Source organism: Meles meles, chromosome 18, assembly GCF_922984935.1.
Source record: "Meles meles chromosome 18, mMelMel3.1 paternal haplotype, whole genome shotgun sequence".
NCBI classification, from domain to species: domain Eukaryota; kingdom Metazoa; phylum Chordata; class Mammalia; order Carnivora; family Mustelidae; genus Meles; species Meles meles.
The window spans coordinates 19179765-19206561 of record NC_060083.1 but is presented as its reverse complement, the minus strand read 5'-3'; the positions used below and the strand labels follow the sequence as shown (position 1 = coordinate 19206561).

Here is a 26797-nt window from a genome sequence, read left to right as displayed (position 1 = left end):
GGTGTGATACCTCCTGTCTTTTGTCTGCAGGAGCCCACATGCCTCGCATTGTGAGCAGTGCCCTAAAAGAGCTGTTCTCGCAGCTTGCTTCCCCTGGGTCCCTGTGTTTCGCCAGACTCAGACCAGTTTTTAATGTCGACTTTTTGACTTGAGCTCCTAAGGCCACGAAGGAAGTAGGTATTCTGACCCCTTACCCACACATAGTGCAGGCTTGCCGACACTAGTTTTTGCAGAAGATTTCCCACTCCCACCTGGAACCTCTAGAGGATACCTAGCTTCCTTGTGCTCTGATTGGAGTTTTCTACTCCTCTTTAATAGAAAGGGCAGTTTCTCTAGAGTCCTTTATGCAGAGGCCCTGTGAACAGATTTTAACCATGCTCCCTGAGCAACAACCCCTACGCAAATACACACACACACACACACACACACACACACACACACACACATCCTATCTCCTAGTCTGGAGCCTAGGACCTGGTCGCCCCCACCTCCCCCAAAGGCAACTGTGTGGTTACTACCTCGAATTTAAGGTCTTTCATTGTTTATGGAATCTGAGGATAGGCTTTCCTTCTTTCCTCCTCTTTCCCTTTCTCTTCTGTCTCCCTCTCTCCCTGCTTTCCTGCCTTCATTCCGTCTTGTCCACCTGCCTGCCTGCTTTCCTGTGTTCCTTCTTGTCTATGTACTTAACAACACTGGGAATGGTGGTAAAAAATTTTCTTGTTTGAAACAGGAGAGTCCTGATCAGCACAGACAGCCTCATTTTCCAAAGTTCCACCACTTGTTGACTCTTACAGGAAGCAAAGGGGAAGAGCTTCAGATTTGAGCCCACACACACTCCCTGGTCCCAGCAGGCTTTGCAGTCCAGGCTGGAAGCCCTCCTTCTCCAGACATGTGAATTTTTTTCCCCCACTAATGAGCCCCCACACTTAGCCTTCACTCTAAACACACACTGATCTCATTTACAACTTTTACTGTCCACAGTGATTTTTTTTTTTTTTTTTTATTTGACAGAGAGAGATCCCAAGTAGGCAGAGAGGCAGGCAGAGAGAGAGGAGGAAGCAGGCTCCCTGTGGAACAGAGAGCCCTATGTGGGGCTCGATCCCAGGACCCTGAGATCATGACCCGAGCCGAAGGCAGCGGCTTAATCCACTGAGCCACCCAGGCGCCCCCACAGTGATTTTTTTTTTAACCAATAAACTAATTCATTGCAAAATCAATTGGTTGAAAAAATATCTTAACTTCTTTACCCACCCAACCAAACCCCTAGGTTGGCAAGTTACTTCCATTAAAAGGAAGAAAACCCTTTGATCGTGTAATCATCTTTATGTCTTGAGATGATAAGCCTGCATACTGATTACAGAGCTAATTATGTTATAATGATTCCATTTCCTCATCCTAGGCACTCTCACCTGAGGGAAAAGTTTCCTGGCTCCTCTCCCTGGGAAGATCCAGACGCTCTCCCCATCCTGTCTCTGCAGTGCTTCCAGAATAGCCTTTTTGAAATGCAAATCTGAGCCTGTCAATCCCACACTTCCTGTTTTAAATTCTTCTCTGGTCCACCATCACCTTGGCAGCGGGGGGGGGGGGGGGGGGGGGGGGCGGTCTCAAACTCACGTGGGCAGTATTGGGCCTGTCTGAAAGGGTTTTGTTTGGGCTGCATGGAATTTTAAACTTTGCATTTTATTTTAAAGACTTTATTAATTTTTTATTTAGGGACACAGCGTGAGCAGAAGCAGGGGAAAAGGGAAAAGGAGACAGAGAATCTCTAAACCCAACACAGTCCTCATTCTCAGGACCCTGAGATCACAACCTGAGCTGAAATCAAGAGTCCAACACTTAACCTAAGCACCCCAGAACTTTAAACACTTTAATTAGGATGCCTGTTGGCCAGTAGCCTTCCTGACCCTATCTGCTTCTTGCTTGGTTATTCCTTACATTACCTGTCTGAGCCTTAAAGACAACTTCATCTCCAACCCTCAGTGAAGGCTGGATGACATCTCGCCCAGCTGAACACTTTCGGGAAGAATATAACTAGCTTCCCTTTATTGAGCAGCTACTATATGCCAGACCCAGCTATAAGCACGTTCCAGACATGATCTCATGCACAATAACGAATAATGCCTTGCAGGGCAGGCTATTAAGTCCCCATCAAGGAGACTGGGGCTTGCCTAAGGTCTGAAAGCTAAGAAAAGGCTGTGGACCATGGATTCAATTGCATCTGGCTTATAACCTCAATGCTGAACAGACCTGCATTTCCAAATCGGGGACAGGCCTGCCCTTGGTTGGTAGCTCGCTGTTTGTAAGGACTATACCCCCTTGTCATATCCCTCTCCCCTAGACTTCTTTGTCAGCCCTCTCCTGGTTTCCCTCCCACCTCCCTGACCCTTCCTTTTCCAGCTTCTCAGCTTCTTGACTCCTGAATGTTGGCACGCCCAGTGCCCGGTGCTCAACTCATTACTTGCCTCTGTCTGCACACTCTCCTTCCATGACCCTGTGCCGTCTCATGCCTCCTAACTCTGCCATTCCACCATGATTCCTGAATCCCTATCTCCTGGTCTGACCTGTCCCTGAGCACCAGGCTTACATGTCCAAGCATCCACTAGCATGCCTACTCATTATTTCAATCTGAGCATGGCTGAAATGTTGAGTTCTACCTACCCCCTCCACACATACCTCTCCTGTTCCCCAAATCTACTGTCCCCCAGCTGTCCCTTCTCAGTGTGTAATACCAGCACCAGCCCAGTAGCTCAGGCCCACAACCTGGGAGTTCTTCTTGAGTCTTTTTATCACAATCCGCAGCCAGTCCAACACCAAGTCACATTACAACTTCTTTTACTGGGTCCACCCTCAACTGGATCACTCTCCCCATCTCCACCATCAAAACCTGACCCAATCCACAGCATTTCTCATCCCAAATACTGCCTCCGCATCCTAACCTGTCATCCTGCCTCTGTTCTTATCCAACCTTTGAAGCCAGAGTGATCTTCTTAGAGAATATATTAATTTAAGTGCTCCCATAGTTTTACACCCTCTCAATGACCTCTCACTGCCCTGGGAATCATCTCCACATTTAACCCAGCTTACAAGGCTTGCCACAGTTTAGCCCGTGTCTACCTCTCCTACATCAGTTCATATCACTCTTTCTTTCTTTGTCTCTGCTCAAGGCATACAGGCCTTCTTTCCATCTCTCCAACAGCCAAGTTCATTCTCATTCAGAGCCTTTGTGTTGGGTCCCTTCTACCTGAGACACTCTGACCCTAGAACTTCCCCCACTCGCATCCCTCTATCATTAAGGTCTCAGTTCAAATGTCCCCATTCCAGACAAGCTTCCTGACTACACAGCTGAAAGCATCCTGCAAAGCCTTGCTCCATTACTCCATATGCTCTCGTCCTTGTTCATTGTCTTCAGGGTATTTAACATCATCTAAAATTATTTATGCTTACCATCTATCTCCAGCACCCCACCACTCCCATCTTCTAGACTATAAGCCCCATGAAAGCAGGGATTGTGTCTGTTCTGTTTGTTCACCGTGGTCCAGTGCTAATGTGGTCTGGCACATAGTAGGAACTCAATTAATACTTGCTGGATGAATGAAAGAAACTTCTAAAAGTTGGACTGAGTTCTGAAATTGGAAGTTGATTTTAGGTACTGATTATTTTTTATTTATTTATATTTATTTATTTATTATTTATTTATTATTTATTATTATTATTTATTTACTGATCATGTGTTTTGTATACATAGAGAAGTATAAGCTCTGAGGAAAATTGTCTTCTTGGCACATAAACCCATGGGCTCTACATTGCATACAGTAGTAGTATGACCATCATCATCAGTCATCATCATTATGACTTTCAGCACCACCATCATCGTCACCATCACGCCCATCACCACTGTCATCGTGACTAGCACCACCATGATCATCAATATCAGCAAGATGACCCTCATCACCCCCACCGCCATCATCACCTTCACCATCATCAGTCATCACGATCATCACCACCGTGACCATCACGATCATCACCAACGCCAGTATCATCGTCACTGTAAGGGCCTGCTTAGCCAGAGCGAGCCATTTTGTTGTTTATGCAGCAAACTTAGATTGACCCCCCCCCCCCCGCCACCCGCCCGAGGAACTTACTTAGAAACAAGTCTGGGAAACCAGAAAAATGTGACTGACCAGCCCCTGATAACAGAGCCCATATACCAGGACGTGTCAGGTCAGGGGGAGGTAACAGAGCCCAGAATACAAGGATGAGTCAAGCCAGGTGGAGACATCCAATCAGGAAAGGACCTCCCTAACCACCCAAGAATGTGGGCCCTGCCTTTTGGGCACCAATTCTAACCAGAGTGATAGGTTATTTCAAATAGCTACTATAGGGTGAATTGTAATTCAATTGGCTACCTGTGTGTGGCCAGGCTCAACCACATGGCCTTTACCCTATAAAAGTTAGTCTGTGAGGCTGGGAGGGGTCACCTCTTTGCAAGAGACGGCCCTGGCCGGTCAATTTGATTCTTGATGCTTGGCGCGAAATAAAGCTTTGCTTGACCTTCGCTTTGTATCAGTCTCGCTCCTTTGACCATGAACCCAACAATCGCCATCATGATGCCCATCACCACCATAATCATCAATATCAGCAAGATGACCATCATCACCATCACCGCCAACGTCACCTTGGCCATCATCAGTCATCACGATCATCACCATCGTGCCCATCACCACCATAATCATCAATATCAGCAAGATGACCATCATCACCATCACCGCCAACGTCACCTTGGCCATCATCAGTCATCACGATCATCACCATCGTGCCCATCACCACCATAATCATCAATATCAGCAAGATGACCATCATCACCATCACCGCCAACGTCACCTTGGCCATCATCAGTCATCACGATCATCACCATCGTGCCCATCACCACCATCATCATCACCGTCACCACCACCACCATGACTATCACCAACACCGCATCATCATCACCATCACCATCACTACCATCACCACCGCCATCATCATCAGTAACAACAGTCTCCAACATGCTAGTAGTTTACATCGAATAAAACAATTTTTTATACATGATCTCTTTGGATTCTCAGATCATTCCAGTAAGAGGAGGTCACTCCCTAATTGTTGTCTACATTGTATAAACAAGAAAACTAAGCCTGGAGAGAGAAGTCACTTGCCTGAGATCACTCAGCTCCAAGGTGAAAGGGAAGAGACTCAGATCCAGCCCTTGGGCAGCACACCCAGTTCTGGCTGACCTGCCTCTTTCCTGTGTCACCTGGAGGCAGATGAGGCAAGCCACACCCAGGACTCATTCCTATTTTAACAATACCCACTAAGACATTGCCCTCCAGTCTGTACATTTGCCTTCTGGCCATGTAGGAGAGGGGATAACATTTCAATGACAATCCATTACATTTTATGACTGCTAAAGGGGGGAAAAAAATAAAAGCTTAAGGTGAGTTTAGGAGGACTTTTTGGTTGGTTAAAGAAAAAAAATTACTAAATTAAAAGAGTGGAAAAAAATAAATTACTAGTGACTGTTTTTACTGCCTAAGCCTACAAGCTGGAGTGGAGAATTAAAAAGTGATATAGCTCGGGCTTCTAACCATGACTTATCACAGACAAATCCTCCATATTTATAGCTTTTTCCTTTTTTCCCATCTCGAGATAGTAAGCAATCCCCTGATATAGGGCTGCCTCTCCCTGCCCATGAACCCTGTGGGCCGTGCGTGCTCAGCAGAGCTGTCAAGGCTGAGAACACAGTGAGGACCAAGGGAGGGATGTATGGAGGGTAGTGGTGGGGAGATATGTACTCCCTGCAGGGCTCCAGGAGGAGAAGAAAGCCCTGGAGAGGCCGAGCAATAGCAGCCAATGTTCTGTGCCAGAAGCTGTTCTTGTAGCGCATCGGGTCCTTACCGCCACAAATACCTCTAATATCCCCATTTTACAGATAGGGAAATTGAGGCCCACAGAGGTTAAACAACCTGCTCAAGTTCATGCACAGTAAACAGTCTCTTAAGGTCCCCGTACTTAAGGACATTAAAAACAAGCAGGGGGAAAGGAAAGGATAAAAGAAGGATGGGAGAAATTTCTGAGGGGAACAAACATTAACACAGTGGTTGTTTTGTGCCATGCCCCATGAAGAGTTTTGCCTGGCCACCTTTTCCCCTCCTCACTACCACTCTGTGGCAACAGGTGGTATGCATGCCCATTTAACAGATAAGGAAACTGAGGCATAGTAAATTAATAAAACATTCAATGTCAGTTTGGAAGCTACAATGCTGGGATTTGAACTGGTGTCTGTGTGGCTCTCTTATTTCCTGGCTGGATGGCTTGGGCTAGTTACCTGAGCCTCTGTCTCCTTAACTGGGCAAGAGGGGCGGCACTCTCTACTCTCAGGCTGATCTCTTGGGCACTGGAAGGGAAGCCCCTTGTAAAGCACATGGCACAGAGAAGCAATGTCTGGTCCAGCTCCCTGCTTGCAGGCAGGCCAAAATGAGCTGCTCCCTCATCTTCTAGAGATGAGACTGAAGCCCAGAGGTTCTGAGGTGACCCTCATGGCCACAGAGTCAACACAGTAGAAGTTGAAACTGAGCCCTCCGCCTCCTGGTATAGTGCTCCGACGTTCACTGGTAAGAAGGACACTCACTAGGGACGAGACGGGACATGAGCAGGTACAAATAATGGGCAGCAACAAATCTGACCATGGAAACAGGTAAGCCTGGATTTCTTTCTTCCTTTTTTTTTTTTTTTAAAGAGAGAGAGCGGGGCAGTGGGGAGAGGGCAGAGGCAGAGGGAGAGAGAGAATCCTAAGCAGGCTCCACGCCCAGTGTGGAGCCCGATGCAGGGTTTGAGCTCACGACCCTGAGATCATGACCTGAGCTGAAATCAAGAGTTGGATGCTTAACTGACTGAGCCACCCAGGCACCCTGACCCTGGATTTCAAGGTCACAGTCTTGTTGCCTTTTTCAATGACACAGGCTCATAGAATTAGCCTATCCTAAGGAAGATTACATACATCAGTTAGTCTAGGGACTCTCAATCCCTGGGAGAAAAATACCAGGTTTGGGCACTATCTCAAGCCAATGAAATCAGAACCCCTGGGAGTTAGTTAAGTTTGGAGCTTTAGTATATATATGTATAAAATATGTGTGTGTATGTGTGTGTGTGTGTTTTAAGTTCTCCCAGGTGATTCGAATGGATGGAGTTGAGAAATACTGATTTATGACCACCTCAACTTTTCAGATGTGGACCAGAAGCCCAGAGAGGGACAGCTAAGGGCCCAGGGTTGCTCAGCACTCAGTGACAGACTGCAGACTCTAGTCTCCTGGTTCCCAGCTGGGATTCTTCCTTTCTTCCCCGTACTCTGGTCATAGTGACCGGGCCATCCTGGTGTGCTCTGGTGCCTGAGAGTCCCCAGGTCCCACTCTCCCAATTCTCCCCTCTCCTCCAGCATCTCATGTCCCTAAAGAGAGCCCTGGCACGTGGGAGGCCAGAGCCGAGTCCATCCTACACGTCTGCACCTGGGCTGGTCTATACACTGCAAAGCGAAGTGGTGAACCAAGGCAATTACCTAATGTATTAGCAAGCCTGTCCCTGCAGCACTCCTGTGAGCCAAAGTAATAAATACAAAATGGTAATTTCTCTCTGGAAGCCTGGCTCCGGCCTCCCACTCAATTCCCCTCCCACCCAGAAGTCATATACCACTGCCTGGTTGTCCTCTTCTCCATGGGCGGCAGTAACTTGGAGTTACTGAAATATCTCGGGTAAAACTTGCATGTCAAAACCTGAGTCATCCTACAGGAGCCCCAGTCCTCCTCTACGCCTCACTTGTCTGGCCAGAGCAGAGTCTTCTAGCCTTCAGTGGAAAGTAAGGAAAATGCCCTATAGGTGTGAATGAGTGATTCCAAGTGGCTCACAACTTTGTGCATGCTGTTGACTAGTATCAGCCCTGGAAACAAAGTGAGAAGCTTGAAGTTGTAGCTGCGACTTGGCCTCTTCCTAGCTTTGTGACCTTGAGCAATTCACTCCATTTGCCTGCCCTCAGATCTGTTGTGCAAATCCAAACGAGAATGGGTGCGAAACCGAGGGCATAGGCTCCAGCAACATCTTTCCACGGCCATACAGCTAGACTCGGCAAAGTCAGGACTTGAACCCAGAGCCCTTATTCTTAACCACTGCACACTAGAGTGTCTCAGGGCCGCAATAGCGAGATGCAACCCAGGGGAAGAAGGACTGAATTCTTCCCAGCATGGAGGTATGGGGAAAGGGGAGAAGATGATAAAGCTTGAGCCTTGAAGGATGAGAGAGCTTTCCAGGAAGACATTTCTGGCCAAGGGACAGCAGGGCAGAGACCCGGGGAACATGGCGGGATGCATGCGGTGCGCGGGGGTGAAAGCTTGGAGCTCACGTGGATGCTTGGCTTGATCTTGCAATGGGGAGCTACGTGACTTTAAGCAGGTAACTTTAAGCAGGGCAGATTCTCAGGATAAAGATAGTAAATGACTAGTTCCATTTTTCAGCACTAAGCTGGCCAGCCTATTGAGGGTGTAGCCTGTTGCTTGGCTATAGGATATGCAAGGCAGGGAGACCAAACCGGTGGCTTTGAATGGATTCACTTTGATATCCTTTGAGCCTGGCGCAGTACCTGGTAGGCAGAAGGCCCTCAATGAATGTATGAATGAAGAGATGACTCTGAGAGTCAGTGGATGGATAACAGAATGATCAAAGAAGTGAATGACTGAAATAACAAATGAGGGTATGACAAGTTAATCCAGTGAACAGCCCAAGGCATGGTTTGCAGGCAGCCTTAGCAATTCGAACGGACCGCCTCGGAGCAACACAGGCACAGACTCCTAGCTGCATTACCCAGGAACGCCCTGTTATTGGCAAGACTCCTTCAAACTGAAGGCTTCTCCCCATCAGAGCAGCACACCACGCAAAGTCGGAGTGATTACTGTGATCCAGCTAGAGGCTGTTCCCGGAAGCGTCCACTGATACCCCCAGAGTCCAGAGAGGGTGCAGAATGTCAAGCGGAGGCGGGGGGAAGGGGACTCCTTTTGGAGGTCTGCCACTCCCTTGTCATTCTCCATTCACACGGTCTCCCTAAATGACTAGTCATTTCAGTCTCATATAAAGACAAAGGGAAAGAGTTATCTGTAATGGAGACTTACCAATCCTTGTGCTGACTGTATTTCTAAGCAGCAGCAGCCTGCGGGTCTAGCCTGGACAGGGCGGGATTCAAGACAAGGTGGTCCCTTCTTCCTCTCTTACTCCACGCTGCCTTTCCCTCCAGCCTTCTACAGCCCTACTGCTTAAAATGTGGTCTGTGCCCCAGCGACACCAGCAACATGCACGGGTCACCGTGATTGTTATGGAAGGTTGGCAGTTAAGTTATTGAAGTTTGAGAAATTCTGTTTGCAGGTGACCGTGACACCATTGAGCTGAGAGTTCAGCTCCCTGACTAGGTTTTGCAAAGCCCTCCAGAGGTATTGTCGAAGATTTCCCCCAGGAGGTGACCATGACCTTGAGGCTTGTGGGAGGGCACAGGCTTTTGTCTCCCAGGTGTGACTCACCGCCAGGGGCAGGGGGAGGACCAGAGGAGTCAGGACTGTTAGGGCTCTGGTACTAGCCGGATGCCCTTGGGCAACCCAGTTCCCCCTCTGAGCCTTCCTATCACACCTGTAAAATGGGAACAATACGTTTGCTTTTTCGATCACTCAGTTGTCATGGAGACAAACAGAGGTGGAAAATACACAGGCTCTCTGGGAAACAGAAAGGCCAGCGAAGGGGCCTGTTTTCAATGTAGACAACCAGCCATTCGGACCTGACACCTTAGAAGATGAATGAGGAAAATCCATCTGGGAGTCAAAGGTAGCAGACCTTGCCCTCATGAAGATGAATCAGCAGAGGAACATGGCGCTAATTAGGCAGGACATGGCATTCTAAAGAAAGGGCCCGGCCACGCTGGTCTCGCTGAGCTGCCCTTAGATGGGGATTTGCAACTGGACTCTTGAGACTGTGTTTTGTTTTTGTTTCTTTCTGCTTACTTAGAGTTATTTTTTCCAAGGTGAGCTCAGCCTAAGGACCTAAGGCTACGTTGCATTAGCATTCCGAAGGTCAATATTTCCAGAACTGCTAGAATCATGTTGTTCTCTCACATTGTGTGGGTGAGAGAGGCAGCTCCATTTTGGAAGAAGCCAGATGTACTCACAGAACAAAGAGGAGAATGGAGCTACTGGAGCTGGAATTTCCAGAGTTGGAAGGAAGGCACCCCCCAAATCCATCCCCGAGACCTTTAGTTTGCTGATCCCTCTGTCGTGAATGCTTTTCCCTGGATCCCTGACTGGCTTCTCCTTCTCAGCAAAGATGCCATCTCTTTGGAGAAGAATCAGTCCTTTCCTTACCCCCATCTTCAGGGAGCCTCCAGCCATTCCCTAGTGCAGGGTCCTTGACTGGTTTGCCTTCACAGTCTTTAATACTGAAACCATCATGTTCACTCATTTATTTCTATATTATCTGTGCCACACCTCTCATCATAGACTGTTTTCCTAAAATCCTCCATCACCTGGAGCTGTGTGTTAAAAATACATTGCTATAGCTCTCCCTCATAAATTCTGACTCAGTAGTCATGGATTGGGGCTGGGGATACTTAAACAAGCCTTCCCGATCATTCTGATTGTCATGAAGCTCATGGATCTCCAGAATGTGAGCTCTTTAAGGGACGGGCCCAGTCCATTTCTCCTATATGGTGCATGGGACACAACAGCCCACACACATGGGCTCCAGACAACTCTTCAGTGAATGGAGTCATGAACAACGGAAGGAGTCCACATATATTTTGGTGGTACCAATCCTTTCTCCTGCTTTGGCTAGTCAGTATCCAGACAGAGCCCTCGTTACCTATGAGGAATGGGGTGGCCATAAGACTAGCGTCGCCCCTGCCCTCAGGAGGAGATGGTCTAATGACAGCAAGCTGAGCAGACGGAGAGGATTGCAGTGGAAGAGCAGGAGAGGGGGGCACCTGGGTGGCTCAGTCATTAAGCATCTGCCTTCAGCTCAAGTCATGACCCCAGGGTCCTGGGATCAAGTCCCACATCGGGCTCCCTGTTCAGCTGGAAGCCTGCTTCTCTCTCTCCCACTCCCCTGCCTCCCCCAACTGGTGTCCCTCTCTTGCTGTCTTTCTCTGTCATAAATAAACAAAATCTTGAAAAAAAAAAAGTAAGAAAGAAAGAAAGAAAGAACAAGAGAGGAAAGAGCCTTGGGAATGGCATAGGCTGTGAGTCTAGGCTGGTTGGAAGGATGAACCTCCTGGCTTTCCAGATGCAGAGGAGTGGCCGGGGGCAACCTCAGAACAGGTGGGAAATCTTTCAGACGGTACGTTTGTTTCCTGTGTTTGTTTGTATTAGTTATAGCTACACGTGGTTAAAAACATGCAGACCCCAGAAAAAAGTGCAGGCAGAGACGCCAGGCTTCCTTCCAACCCCCCTGCCCTTCCTCCCCTCCCCGTCCTCAGAGGCTGGTGCCCCCTTCCAGGCATACTCGGCACCCATCAAAGCACATGGCCCACAGCACAGATGGGGCTTACTGGCAGGGATGGCAGACCAGGTCCAGGGGCAAACGGGAGCTTGAACAAAGGCATGAAACCGGAAAAACATGAGCAGCAACCAAGTGACTTGGCTTTGTGACTTGGGGCCGAGAACCTCTGACTCCAGCAGGGCTGGGGAGAGGGAGGTCAGACAAGGTAATAGAGAGTTTCCCACCTCACTGGCTGGAGAAGATTCTGGAGCAGGTGGCAGGTGAGGGGCAGAGGAGGGGGGTGGGCAACAGAGGTAGCCAGAGATCAACGGAAATCAACTATTCAAGATGTGATTCTCTAAGAACGTGAGGTGCAGATCCCCATCACCGCTTCTCTACTTGCCTATGAATTTTGGTTCTGCCATCTGTAAAATGGACATAACAGGAGTGTATCCAAGGGTGGCATCCTGAAGGGCTGGGGAAGAGGGACAGGAGGCACAGGGCGGGCACACGGTTGGTCTTCTCCGCCTTGTTTCTGCTCCTCCCTCCCACCTCTTGTCATCAGCCGGGATGCCCAAATTGTTGGCCACGCCTCTACAGAGGCTTGAGCTGAGCTTAGCTTTGTCATTTATCAGCAATGTCACTTCTCGCAAGTTTCCAGTTGCTCTCCGAGCCTCGGCTTCCTTTTCACGCCACGGAGAGCGGACGGGAGTGACACCCTAGCCTTCAGGGGTCACCCCTGGCATACAGGGGCACCCTCTTCCCTCCTGCCTGTTCCCTTCTCTCGGCGGCCCAGCTAACCCAGCTCCCCGGCCACAGGGATGGGGCTCTTGCCTTTCCAGAGACTTGATGACAACGGACTGGAGCCCGAGACGCCCACCCCAGGCTGGCATTTTAAAAACAAAACTACGTGGGTGTGAAATATGCAGTTGTGTTTCCCTGGCTGGTTAAAATATTTGATGCTCATCGAATATTCAACCACACAAAAAAAAAAAAAAAAAAAAAAAAAGGCTCTCACTCCATGTACTGTCAGAAATGTAATGTAATTATAGCGATGTTAAATATCCCCAGCTGTTCCGAGATATTTGAATCTTAAATCAAGCCTGACTGTATACATCCCCGACTTGCAGCTGGAGATCTACATCAAGAACCTCAGAAGCTCAGAGCTGGGGAAGTTCGGGTGAGAACGCTGGGCCAGGGCCTCCAAGCCTGTGTGTCGTATCTGCGCTTCAACCTCGGCGCGGGTAGAAGGACCCCCGTCGTGAGCCGTTGGCAGCATTGCCAAAGAGATCCATGTTGCTCAACAGGGCTGTGCAAACTGGCAGGTCATAAGCGTCTATCCAAATAGTCTTTCAAATCCATGTGCAGGGAGCATAAAGAGATAGTGTAAAATAAACGGTAATAAAGTGAATAAACACGCGTCTCACTCCAGAGCCTTTGAGGTGCTTCTATAAATCAAATTCTTGCCATAATTTGCTCTGTGAGACTGTACTGAGAAGCAGAATCAAAGCTCATCTGCTTTCCCGAGCTGTAGGCTTAGATTTATGGATGTGAGTTCACAGTGGATGCCCATGCCATTTCAAAGTGGGAAAATAATTTTCCTTGGGAGGGGTTCCAAGAGAAGATTAAACCCTTCACTTCAGAGATCAGAGCATCAACAACCTTCAGATCAGATATGCCACTGGAATCAGAAGGGGATGACCAGCATACATATTTTGGGAAAAGAGTAAGTTCTCAGAGGAAGAAACAGATACTCCTGTGAGGCTTAAGCACAGATATCCTCAGGGTCTTTCAAGCTTTCCCAACGTGACCTCGAGCAACTCATGCTCCCTCCCTGATTTTTTCACTTTGGTCGGGGTACTAAGTGGGGAAAGCGACCCTAAAAGGCGCTGACCCGTGGAGATGTGACATGAAAGCTACAAGAGGATCCTGGCTGGGACTGTGACGATACAGAGAAGGCCACTGTTTGCACATGATTCTTCCAGGGACCGAAGTCTTCCGCGGAAGTGAGGGGCGTCACCTGTTAGTAATGAGGAGGAGGATGACAGTGATAGCTTACATGTAGCCGGTGCCTTCACATCGGTGCTTTTATAGTTAAGAGAGCAGGGGTACGTTCTGCATTGATACTCAACTTGTATCCACCAGGACTAGACCAGAGCTGCCTCTCGATAAATAATTTTTCAATGGATTAATATGTTGACTGTAAGTTTCACAACCACCCTGCTTGGAAAGTATGATCTCTGTTCTACAAACAGGGAAACAGAGTCCCAGTGAAGGTAAGCAACGCCCAACAGTCACCCAGTGGGGATCTGGAGGACCTGGGCTTTGAACTTGAGTCTGTCTTACTCCTGACGCCACCTCCTTCCTCGCTCTCCAACCACCTCTTTTCTAAGATCCTGGGGTCCAAACTCCCAATCTTGCATGAGTGTAAGCATAGTTTTAAATATCCTCACATTGACTATTTTTTGAGCCGCTGCACATTTGTCCTTGATTCTTTTATTTTCTTGGCCTTGGGACAGACCCTGATCTAAACCTACCCAGCCTGGTTCACTATGCAGAGTCAAGTGTGTAGTAGCGAGAGTTTTGTACAACCGAGGAAGCGGCTATGAGTTTTCTGTTGCAAACACAAACACAATTGCTTCAAGCAACACAAACGCATTAGCATATAGTTCTGGAGGTCAGAGGGCTAAAATGAAGGTGTCAGACAGGCTGCATTCCTTCTGGAAGCTCTGGGGGGAGAATGTTTCCTTGCCTCTCTATCCTCTGGAGGCCACCTGCTTTCCTTGACTCGTGGGCTCTTCCTCCATCTTCAAAGCTATCAATGTAATGTCTTCGAACTACAGAGTCTTCTGACTCTCTGGTCTCTGATTCCGTGGTGATGTCTCCTTCCAACCCTCCTGCCCCTCCTATAAAGACCCTGGTGTGGGGCGCCTGGGTGGCTCAGTGGGTTAAGCCTCTGCCTTCGGCTCAGGTCATGATCTCAGGGTCCTGGGATCGAGTCCCACATCGGGCTCTCTGCTTGGCAGGGAGCCTGCTTCCCTCTCTCTCTGTCTGCCTCTCTGCCTACTTGTGATCTCTCTCTGTCAAATAAATAAATAAAATCTTAAAAAAAAAAAAAAGACCCTGGTGATTACGTTGAGCCCCCTGGATGATTCGGGATTATCTCCCCATCTCAAAACCCTTAATTATCTCCGAATCCCCTTTTGCTATGTCAGGTAAGACATTCACAGGTTCTGGGGAGGAGGCTGTGGCCATTTCGAGGGGCCGTTATTCAGCCTACCAGATGGCCTTTGCATTTTGGTTTAATGGACACTGGCCATGCCAGAGTGGGCATTCACATTCCACGTGCACGTTTATACACCAGTGACTCATGCCTTCTGGAGACGGCCCACTGATCCCTCTTTCGCAGCACTCAAGGGACTTTAGGGAGCCCTCAGATGGGCTTTGCCTCTCCCAGTGTGGTCCACGGACCAGCAGCATCTGCATCATGTGGCAGCTTTCAGAAACGCAAAGCTTGGGCCCTGTTCCAGACCCACCAGAGCAGGGTCTCTGCGGGGGGCCCAGGAATCTGGGTATGCTCAAGTTTGAGAAGCGTGGGCCTAGAGCGCTTTCCATTCATTCACAGTTAACTGGAGTATGCTGGGAAGGATACTTCCCTGCCTGGGAAGGCCGGAAGTCTCAGGGCAGAGATAAAGGAGGAAATCATCACCTCTCTGCAGTAGCCAGTCTTAGCACTGATCCTTTTCTGCAAGGCACTCAGGGGCCCACTACTTTGTCCCTAAGAAAATTTGCTAAGGTTGGTGAAATCCCCTTAAACCGACCCTGAGCAGGAACAGAGGAGCCAAGGAGATCTGAATCCAAATTCTGACTCTTTTCCTGGGCCATATGACCCTAGGCCGGTCGCTTCCCCTTTCTGAAGTCAGGCAGGCCACAAGGGGCAGAACACACCCTCCACGGTTGTGGGGATAAAATGAGACAGTAATGCATATTCTGATGGCCTATCCAGGTAATAAAGCCCCTACTGATTGGAAATGCACATCTGCTGGCCAGAGCTGGACTGGGGTTTCGTTTTGGGATCAACCATGATGTAGTGCCAAGAGCACTGACTTTGGAAGCTGGAGATCAGAGTTTCTGTCTCTGACCTTGGGCAAGTTAGCAAACCGCTTTGCACCTCTGTTTCCTTATCTGTACCACGGAGAAAAGAAGATTTTTTGCTCCGGTCTGTTGTTGGGCGAGATAAACTAATGAATGTAAGTGTGCCTGGCAGAGAGTAGGAGCTCAATAAGTATGCGTGGAGTCCGAGGAAATGACGTCTTGGGCAAATTAATAGTAGAAACAGTGGTGTGAGGGGAGATCCTCGACAGGCTCAGGAGAACAAACTTCCCGAGGGAGTTCGTGGCCTCTGTTTGCTTTAACAAGTGCTGTTCCAATGATGGGTGACTTACGCCTTTGTGAGCGCGGGTCTGAGCTGGAGCTCAGTTTGGCGACATTTTGTTAGCCAAGACTGCGAGTTACCAACATCCTCGAAGGAATGAAAATAGTGATTTAGTTTGGACTGTGGCCAAACAAAGACTTTTCACAAGGCCTGATCCTCCTGTGTGGCTGATGGGATGGAGGATACACGGCTGTCTCCGCTCCTGGTTGCAGGCCTCAGAACCCAGGATGACTTCAGGGGCCCACACCAATTTAGAGTGAAAGAAACTTCCAGCTAAGGTTTGAAAGGTGGTGAAGAATACCTTCTCTGGAAGGACTGGGACTTACTGGCATCTCTGAGAGTTGGCAGAATGGGGTCATAGAAAAGAAGAGTGTCAGCTTTGGGGCTGGATGGACCTTCATTTGAATCCTGGCTCTGCCGCCCTCCAGCAGTGACTTTGTGCCTTTTCAAGCCTCAGTTTTCTCATCTGTGAAATGGGTTCCATAACCCCCATTCGAGACTGGTGAAATTGACATGAATATTTACATGACAGGTGCACAATTCAAATCTTGGGCTGTCCCATGCCCGGTCCCCTCTCTGTGTGACGGGTAGCTCCTTTCAGGCCCCCAATCACCCTCATGAAGCACACTGCCCCTCGCAGGCCTATTTACCAGAAACCAAGTAAATTTATTGTCATCTTTGTGGCCCACTGCTTGGCACTCATTAGGCACTCCATGGGTGCTGGTTGGCTGGATCTCTGAGTGGCTAATCCAAGTAAACCACTTAGGAGAATCAAAGCGATGGGTGTATAAACCAAATGGTCTGGTTACTCCTCTAGCCCCTCTCAACTGGGCAGACATCTGATTGATGTGCTCACGACTGGCCACAGTAGCCCCCAAGCAGCCACTATCAAAATCAACCTGACGGTCCATTTGGATATCTGCAGACCTGAGTAGAGTTTTCATTTGATTCCCTAAACTAATTTCCCCGAAGTAAAATCACTGGTAGAGTTCTTCTCATGTTCCTTGTATAAATGTCTGTTTAATCGCCATCCTATCTCCAGCACTTCAATAACTTGTACATTTCCCCCTTAATCACTGTTTCAGCTCTGCAAAGAAAAGAGACGGTTGGCTGAAAAGCCCAGGCCATCTGCAGTAGTTAAGCCGTATTTTCCCCTGACTGCTCACTTAGACAGAGAACTTCTCAGCTAAGTCCCTTTGGTCATTTGGCACATGCCCTCCTTTCACAGAGGAAGATCCTGAGGCCAAAGTCACACGGCTGCTCAGGGCAGCGCTGAGGCTGGCTCCATCTTCCCAGCACACCCCCACCTCCCACCCGCACGGCTCCTTCTCCATCCTGCCGAATGCCCCATTGTGGTCGTGAGGACTTGGGTTCAGATTCCAGGTTTGTCACCTGCTGGCTCTGTGACTCCAGGCAGACTACAGTCCTTCCCTGAGCTGCAATTGCCCATCTGTAAAATGTGAATGATCACACAACCTTTTAGGGTTATTGCAAGAACGGAGATGGCATGCAGTGTGCCCAGCCCGGGTCTGGCGTATCACAGCTGCCCAACGCTATTTGCCTTCGTCCTTCACTCGGATGGCTCGCTGCAAGTAATAATAAAGGAAATAGCTCACATTTATTGAGTCCTTTACTTGGTGCCAGAAACTGTTCTAAGCACTTTACATGTATTAGCTCGTTTACTCCTCTTTCTCTAAAGGCAGAAGGATCTTTCTTGCCTCCCTAAAGCCATCCATCCTCACAACTACTGGACTGCCTGGCCTAGCACCATTTCAACCGAATTTGCTGATTTTAAACAATATGTTGCTAAAATGATTTCTTGTTTTCTGTCGCTGGCTCAGAGCAGTCAGCCCACTTGCTGTGACAAAGTGTGATGATTAAATGCTCTTTCCTTGGCTTTTGGTACACAGACTAGACCAAAATCTGGGCTCAAGGATTGGCCCCAGGAAAAGGAGGCAAGAAAAGGGGAAGGTTGCAGGGAGGAATGGCCCTGACGGAGTAATGAGTGGGGGTGGGGTACGGATGACACAGAGGGGACCCTCCATGGTCTAATAGCCAGAAGTGAAAGAAGTCAGAGATTTACTACAAAGTTTAAAAATGTAGTCTGACCCGCAGGCATCCATCATGGCATTGTGTTATCACACCTCTGCTCTCCTCCTCCTCAAGGCCTCCGGCCCCTCCCTCCAGATACCCTGAACCACTCTCAGGGCTTAGAAGCCTGTGCTCAACCTCGTTTCACACCTCTGGACTCACATTCATACGTGCTGTCCCCCTCTCCCTCTTTCTCTACCTTGGAAATCCTAGTTAGCCTTCATGATTCAGTTTACATGTCACCTCCTCCAGGAAGCCTTCGGAGGTCCCCAGTCTCACCCGGGTACTCCTCTAAGCCCACATTGCACCCAGGCACTCTGTATTGGCAGCCGTTCACAGTCTCATACCTCGACCATAATTAATACTAATGTTAATAATTAATTATTTAGTTTTATGCCCCCGGCAGCTAGGACAGAGCTTGACAGAGTGTTGACACTCAACAAACACAGGTTGATGGAATGAATGAACCAGGAAATGAGCCAATCCCCACTCAGGTAGTGGTCACAATAAGATATGACAATTATATTGAAAATAATTTCTAGTTGCTACCCCCAGATATGAGGACTGTGCCAAACTCTTGATCCAAATCATACAATCAGCTCTGCCCGCATGTCTTCATCCCAGCAGTGTGAGGCAGGCACTATTACCAGAGGTACGAGAGTCAAGCATCTGTCCAAGGCACACAGCTAGAAGACAGCAGAGCCAGAGGCCCACGCTAGGTCTGGCTGATGCCTTCCCCTGAACCGTGCCTTCCCCCAGAGAGGGTCGCTGCTCCTTGTTCTTGCAGAGGACCCTGATCGCCCTGTCAGCCCCTGTCCCCAACCCCTCCCTCCGTCTCTGGAGGCCCTAGTCCCAGCTATCTCAGCCTCACAGTTCTGCATCCTGCCACTTACTGGGAAGGCCGCTTCCCTCCACCCCCAGGACAATCCAGGAGGGCCAGAGTGTGCAAAGCAGAGCCAGAGGTCCTCTGCTAGGGCCAGAGAAACAACATGGGCATTTAAAAGCAGGAGCTGCTTTGTCAGGCCACTGAGTGATTAACCCTTTCACAGCTGTAACAAACAGAGGAGCTGCAAATAAACACACCCCGAATGGACCCAGAGAATAAAAGCCAATAGACATGCCTCTTCACAATACTCTTCTCTCCCCAGCCAAGTTTATTTCCGGATGTGAGACTAGGTAGGTGGAAGGAGACTTTGGTGGCCAGCTGGCACATCCCCCCAAAGGCTTCCTCTGAGACCCCATCTTCACCTGTTGCACTGGTCCTCTTTGGGCTTGGGAAGCACAGGCTTTTGGGGAATGCTTGGTGTGCTGCTCTGCACTCCCCGCCTTTAACCCACAAAGGAATAAATGCCCAGGAACCGCCTGGGCATTTCCTTATTGGAAATGCATTCCACTGGTGTTCCCTAGAGAAAGTAAGCCAAGCGTCTTGGTGAGGGTCTTCCAAAACAACAAGAAGTCTTGGGGGCACCTGGTGAAGGGATTCATTGCCCAGGCCTTTCCTCAGCATTTATGTGTCAGCCTCTGTGCGGGGTGCTGGAGAGGTAGGGGAAATCAGACGGAACTCTGGAGGGAGGGACAGACACAGACCAGTAGGTGTGGGGCCTGACACCTAAATGGGGCAGCAGAGGGGTAGAAAGGAGGAAGGCATCAGTTGCTTGGTGATTGTAAGTGGAGAGTGAGGCAGTCAGGACGAGCTCCCAAGCAGAGCCCCCAGGGCTGGATGCTGAAGGATGAGTAGTATCCTGAGGCAGGCAAAGCAGTGTGTGCAGGGTGAAGGTGGGGAGGCAGGGAGCACTTACTGCAGCAGAGGACCGCGGGGAGCAAGGCAGAGGCCTGGGAAGCGGTGGTTCAGCTGTTGTAAGCTGTTCGCAGAGCTTCGGTATGCGGTACCAGAGAGGTTGGGGCAAGAGGCAAGGCAAGGTGCAGGTGCCGAGCCTGAGGACAGCCTGGGATTTTAAGGGGTTGATATGCTTTGAGTACAACTTTGGAAAGAGTACTCCGGCTGTAGTACAGGGGATGGATGGGGGCGGGGAGGGAGCATAAGCTAGAGGCCAACAGACCAGGTGGGAGGCAAGTATCATTTAAAGGCAACATTTTGATGGGGGCCAGCATTGCCTTAAGAGCCCCACCCTCTTTATGTATATGCATATGCCCATCCATCCATCCATCCATCCAGGCACAGCAAATATGACATATTTGTTACCTCCACTAGATGGAGTAGGAAACTAAAGAACAGAGAGGCTAAGCCACTTGTCTGGAGGGCACACAGTAAGTGGTAATCTCAGGATCTGAACCATCCCTGCAGCTTCAGCCTTCCGGCTCTTACCTGCTACCCTAGAGTCCCCACCACCAAAGACAACAAAGGTCAGAGTCAGGGTCTTGTAGTTATTGGAAAAATACTCCTGACGGGTCCGATCTGTATTTGATGCTCTCCTGGCTTCTGGCTTCCACAGAGAAAGGGATGCTACAGCCTTTAATTCTGAGATCCTTGGAAAAAACTACAGCATGAAGTGTTAAGGGGCTGGCAAGTCCCAGTGCAGGGTCATGATAGAAAGCCAGCCACCAGGGGTCACTTGAGTCTCCAGAAACACATCCTTGTGGAATGGAGATACTTGTTTTGCTTAGGGGGAGGGTGCCTGCAAGCTCTTCAGCTGAAGGTAGGCAGGGTACAGGCAAGTGAGAGAAGGGTGTGTCCCCTTGGGAAGGGTCCTGGTTGCTTCAACTCATGGCCATCCCTGCTGGGGAGATTGAGGTCAGGTGGTTCCTGAAGGTACCGTATGAGGTGGGTTAGGCCCCCATAGCATGCGACCAAGGCTATGACTACCTGCACCCCCTAGGGGGGCTCCACTTGCCACTCTCCCAGGCATGCTCAGAGAAGGGGTGGGAGCTGGTAGGGTGGGGGAGGGGAAGAGTCCTATGCAGGGGGTCCTCTAATAGAAGAGAGGCCCCGGCTCAGAGAGGAAGGCTATGCGTGGTTTCCATGTAACGCATCTGATGGTTTGCAAAGCTGAACTTTCAGCTTACTGGCTCTGAGCTTTGGAGCATCATGGAGCCTCATTTTCCTCATCTGTAAAATGGGAAGAAAACTCCTCGCTAATGCAGGGTTGTGGGAATGTCAAAAGTGAACACTGGCTGTTGGGATGTAATTCTGCACGTGTGTAGAGCCATCACACATGATTCTATTTGGTGAGCCCTGTTACACAACTTGGAGCTGAAGCCAGGGGTTGCTGATAGTTGAATATAACATTGAACTTTAGTCTAACTTTAGAGGCTGCTAGGTAGTGGTCAGCCAAACATAAACAAGGCATCGCTCATCTCATTCCTTCATTTCTGTAGAAGTCACCATTGTGCTTGATGACTGAAAGGAGTCACTTGGAAGCACGCGTTACCAGCCTCTGCTTGCTAAAGCAGGCAGGGGAACCAGTAGGCTAGGGATTCCTCCAAGGCAGGCTGAAAAGCCCAGAAAGCAAGGGGTGTTTAGGGAATGGATAAGTCAGGGCTGTTCTCCATAAAGCAATGCAAAGAGAGCAAGACCGAAGCCAGAATCACCATCCTAGACAAGGACAGCCCAATTAGCCAATCAGAGGCCTGGCCTGACAGGCATCTGAGCCACCACCTGTTGGAACGGTGGCATCCCTTTGCCACAACAGGAAAAACCTGGGCAGATACAAGACTGTCAGGAGGGAGGCAAAAGGGCTGATAAAATCACCATCAGAACATGACAAATAAACGCGCAGCCCACCTTTCCCACATTAGTGGAAAAACCCAAACCCACCTAAGGGGCGTTTACACATGAATGACTGGACAGGCTTGTGCCACGCTGGGGCTTGGCACAGAACTCCTCCAAGGCAAACCGTGCAAGGCAGATACCTTCTGTCTGACAGCTGCATTATCTACACCCACAGCGTGGGGGAACCAGCACAGCAAATGGTTTACAAACCCCAAGCACAGCTCCTCCTGGTCCCTGGTGTTCGAATCCCTATCTCTCCGAGGCTGTTTTCCCCATGGCAGGGAGATGGCTCCTCTAGCCCAGGACCCACACCCACCCACCTCCAGGGGTCAAGGACCCCACAGATGCCCACAGCTCTCAATTCCCTTGGATACTTAAGACAGAGTTTTATTAAAAAACCAGCAGAAGGGGCTGCCCAGTTCTCCACCTAACCAGCTACAGTTTCAGTGTCGGTTCATACTCTGGGCGTTTCCTCCCAAGTCCCCCTAGTTTCCAAGTGTTTTGGAACTCAGGCGGAAGCTGCTTAGAGCAGTGCGATTTTGCTGATGGCCCCCTTTTGAAGAGCTTCTTGTTGATTTTCCCCAGAACAACAAACCCACAAGTAAGACGTGCTTCCCTCTCGTCCCATTCCTTCACCCCAGACACCGGGCAATTGTCCGGAGTCCTGTGGACCAGGGGTGAGGTCCGGGACAAAGAGGGCTAGCATTCACAGAGGGGACCATGAAGACAAGAGCTGAGGGCCTAGGGACTGACACCGGAAGGGGAGAGGCCAGGACAAGTGAGCAAGGTCACTCCCCCTACAGTTGGATCCAACTTCCCACGACCTGGAGGACAAGGCTCAGGGGACCCAAGAGTGGGTTCCGCCTTGGCGTCCTGGAATGATGTCACCTCACCGCCAACCGCCTGGTGTCCTACCCTGGCGGAGGACGGGGGGAGGGCCTACAGACTCTGGAGCGCGCGGGGAAGCCCGGGGAGCGGGGTCGCGCGGAGGGCAACTCACGGAGGAGAAGTTGTGCGGGCCGCAGAGCTCGCCGCGGTACTTGCAGGAGAGCAGCATGTCCTCGAGCTGGTGGCCCAGGCGGTCCATGAAGGCGGCGCTGATGCCCTCGAAGTGGCGCGGCGGCAGGAAGAGGCGGAAGTCGGCCAGCTTGCGGAACCACTGGCGGCGCGGCTCGTCGCCCCGCAGCAGCTCGCTGACGAGCGGGCGTGCGGTGCGGTTGGGCAGCAGCAGCCCGAGCCAGTGGCCGGCGTAGTAGAGGTCCCCCTTGGAGAGGCGCGGGAAGCGCAGAGGGTTGTTGTTGCACACGGTGACGGCGGGGAAGGGCAGCTGGCGACTCCACTCGCGGTGCACCCGCGTGTGCGACGGGAAGCTGAGCCAGTAGAGCAGGCGGTTCGAGGACCAGGACAGCAGCAAGCCGAGGGACGTGCAGAAGGCCAGCACCCACAGCGCCCGCCGCTGGAAGGAGCCCCTAGCCGCCGTGCGCCCGGCGCACATGTGCCGCAGCCCGTGCAGTTTAGCGCGGCTCAGCGACGGCCGCCCCCTGCGGGCGACCCCCGGCCCCTGCAGCGCCCGCTCGCGCTCGCCGCCCCGGTCTCCCCCGGGCTGCCCGGCCGCCGCCACCGCCGCCGGGGCCGGCTCCTCGCGGGCCATGCGGAAGCGTCCCGGGCCGGTGAGCGCGGCCGCGGGCAGCCGGGCTCCGCCGCTCCGGCTCATTCATTCAGCCCGCGGCTGGCGGCAGCGGCGGCAGCCCCGGCCGGGCGGAGCCGCCATGGGAGTCCGCAGCAGCAGTGGAAGCAGCAGCAGCAGCCGCCGCGCGCAGCCCGCGCCAGGGAAGCGTGCGCCCGAAAGGAGCTCCGGTGGCGCGGCATGCCCGCCCGGCGCCGCCGCCGCCGCCTCCGCGGGCGCCCGCCCGGGACGGAGCACTGCTTCGGCCCTCCGCCCCTGGCCCTGGCCTCTCCCGAGCGCCTCCGGGGCTCTCCGAGCCCCTAGTCTTCCTGCAGAGTGCCTGGCCCGGCCGCTACCTCTAGAGGGGCCCCACCGGGTGCCGCCTCTCCGGTGCCCGGGCGCTGCGCCCGCCTCCCCTCGTCTTGGACCTCGGGGGACCCTGCGCCGAGTCCCCCCTGCTCCGCCTAACCCCAGCTTTTACGCTGGTCCGGGGAGAGCAGCCACTCGGCCACCATGCCTGCTTTGGACATCCCTAAGGGCCCCGCCAGCCCAGCCGGTAGCCCAGCGGTGCTGGGACCCGGGAGAGAAGGCGCCAGGGAACGAGCGCCCCCAGAGGCGCACCGCGGCTCCGGCGCCGCGGGTGGGGTGGGTGTGTACCGGGGCGAGGGGTCGCTCAGCCGGCCGCTGCGCTCGTCCCCTTCCCTGCGAGATCGCTCACTGCTCCGCGGGCTGCGCTCGGCCGACACCCTCGAAGGCTCCCCTAAGTCCCGCGCCAGAGCCCTGCGTACGACGCGCCCGCTCTCGCCCGGGGCTTGGGGCTTCTCGGGGCGTCCTGCGGGAGGCTGCTCGCTACTGGGCCCCTTCCGGGCTTCCGGCCAGAGGAAAGTGTCGCTTCTCCCCTCGACTCTCCGGGGAGCCTCGAGTCTCCAGAAGAGGCTGGCTTCGCTGTCCCCCTGCCTGTTCTTCTCCCTACCCCGGCGGCGCCAGGAGCTGGGGACTGCGGAGCCCCGGCTGCACCTCTCGGCGGGGTGACCCGAACTCGCTGCTCCGCGCGTCCTTCTCTCAAGACTCCAAGCCCGCGGCGGCGGCGGCGGCGGCGAGGCCGGCTGCGCTCCTCTCCCGGTTGCCCGGCCCTCCTCGGGCCCCGGGCGAACTTGGGCAGCGGCCGCGCGACGCTGGCGCGGCTGGGCTTAGAGCACCTGCTCCTCAGCTCGCTGGCCCCACGGCTCCGGGCGGGCGGGGCGGCGGCGGCGGGCGCTGTGCGCTCCTGGAGACGCGGTGCTGACGCGCCCGGCTCCTCCTCGCTGCATTTTAATTCCTGGCCACTGTGGCCGCTGCACACCGAGCGGGAAGCCTCTTGCTAGAGCCGGCTGCAGGGTGGGGGAGGCGCTGCACAGATGTGCCCCGGGGGTGCGGGCTTGTGGGAGAAATGTGGGGTACAACCGGTTGTGGGGCCCTATGTAGATAAGTGCGAGAACACTCCAGGCTGGGAGATGGGCCCTACGGAGAGTCATCCTCTGTGTAGTGTGGGCCTGTGAACAAGTGTGTGAGGGTGTCACCCCCTGAGTGTGGGTAGGCTGTGCGTGTGTATGTGTGAACGTGTATTTCTGTGTATCTCGCATATGTGAACTTTTTTGCAGATGACGGACTGTGGCTACCCGAGGGGGTGTGATGTGTGTAGGATAGGGTGCCTGGGCTGGTGTTGTGTGTTCTGTGTGGGTGCATGTGTGTGCACTTGGTGGTGGGTATGAATGGGTGTGTTGATGTGCCAATACAGAGTAGGGTTCCTGGATGTGGTGTGTGGGTTGGTGTGTTTTGCATGTGTGTCTGGGTGTGTGGTATGTAGTATGTGTGTTGAGGTGCTGGGCGGGGTGACCTCTGCCTCTTAGGATCTTCCCAGCTGTGTTCCCTCGCCACTGGGTTGGAAGGATCTGCTGCTCAGCCCTGGAGCGAGCAACCAGCACAGCTCTCCTGGAAGGGCAGGAGGGAGGATTGTGACTTCCCAGGACAGGAGTCTTCATCTCTGCATTCTCACCCCTGCGATCCTACAGTTTGAGGGCTGATTATGTCACCCTTCCCTCCTGGGCAGGCTTAGGGGCTCCCGCTAACCCGTGGGCACTTTTGGACATTTTTATTTAACCTTTGTAATATTCCACTTTTGTGTGTTTTGGAGGCTGGATGAAACATATTCATAGTGTACTGCTAGCTCCACTTCACAGATGAGACTAGAGAGGCCAAGTACATGCCCAAGGTCATATAGCCTGCAAGTCGTGGGTTGGGATTCGGCATCCCAGCCCCCAAAGCCCTGGCTCTTTCTACTGCAGCCCATGGCCTTATCTCTCTGGGCCAGCCGCCTGGAGGGCAGGGCTGGAATCCTGCTCCCGCAGCTGCCTGGCAGTAAGTGGTGCACAGCGGGTCCTTGTGGTCCTTGGAGCTGTCTGTTGCTGGCTTTGGGGGGAAGGCTCTGAATCTGCCAGTTTTGTGGGGCTTCTACCAGAGGCTCATCCCCTGGTGCTCCCAGCCTAGTCCTAGTGGTCTTGTGGGTTGCAACTGTGACGCACATACCAGCTAAAGTGGGATGACCTTGTGCACTCAGCGCAGTTTGCGAAAGAAGCGGCCAGGGCAAGCACATAACGTCTTCCAGAGTCCTAACTCTGGGCTGGCACAGAGCTCTGTCTTACAGAAACCTTTAGGGCAGTCTATGTTTCTGATCTGTTCAGCTGCTGGGGGCTGTTCCTTTTCTGATAGTTTCCCTCTTGAAAAGTACACCTGCTGATTTGGGTTGCCTTAGTGTCTTCTGTGCCTTGGGTTTTCCTGATAATTCTTCAGATGGGTTGCTTTCCCAGAGAGAGGAGGGGTATCCTGCAGAGGCTCCTGGGGTCTTGGCACAGAAATCCAGAGGTAGACACAGGGATGGCTAGTGACCCTCCACAAGGATCGATGGCTGTCTCTGTGGCACACGTATGTAGTGAGTTCCCTACCCCCATGATGTCCCGGACCAGTACTTCCACCAGTTCGGCAAAGTCTGCTCTTTTTTAAAGCCCCAACTTAAGCATCACCTGCCAGGAAACTGGACCCCTCATGGCCCTTGCTGTAATACCTTATCACTGTGTGTATCCAGACTTTCCTTCTGGACATGAACGCTTCGAGGACAGGGACTACACCTCATTCACAGTTGTGTCCCTTCCTCTTAACACAGTGCCTAGCACGACAAGGAAGCACACTGAGACAGAGGGAGGGGAAAGGAACTAGGATTTCTTGAATATTTCTGTATGTCATGCATAGAACTGGGCATGCAAACGTATTTAATTCCTCACTCCAGCCCTGCCAGGGAGGAATTTTT

At 51.8% G+C, this 26797-nt stretch overlaps 1 protein-coding gene across 2 annotated transcripts in view; it reads right to left on the bottom strand.

The window, feature by feature from the left end:
• The window catches only part of ASIC2 (acid sensing ion channel subunit 2), a 978722-nt gene that overhangs the window by 231884 nt on the left and 720041 nt on the right, over window positions 1-26797 (bottom strand). The window contains exon 1 of one of the 2 annotated variants that reach the window (XM_045983837.1): window positions 22789-23521. The exons of the other annotated variant lie outside the window; for it this stretch is intronic. Within the exon in view, the coding sequence (XP_045839793.1) occupies window positions 22789-23502 (714 nt within the window). The 5' untranslated portion in view covers window positions 23503-23521. Of the gene's footprint in view, window positions 1-22788; window positions 23522-26797 lie in introns of those variants that run through there. 2 annotated transcript variants of the gene reach the window in all.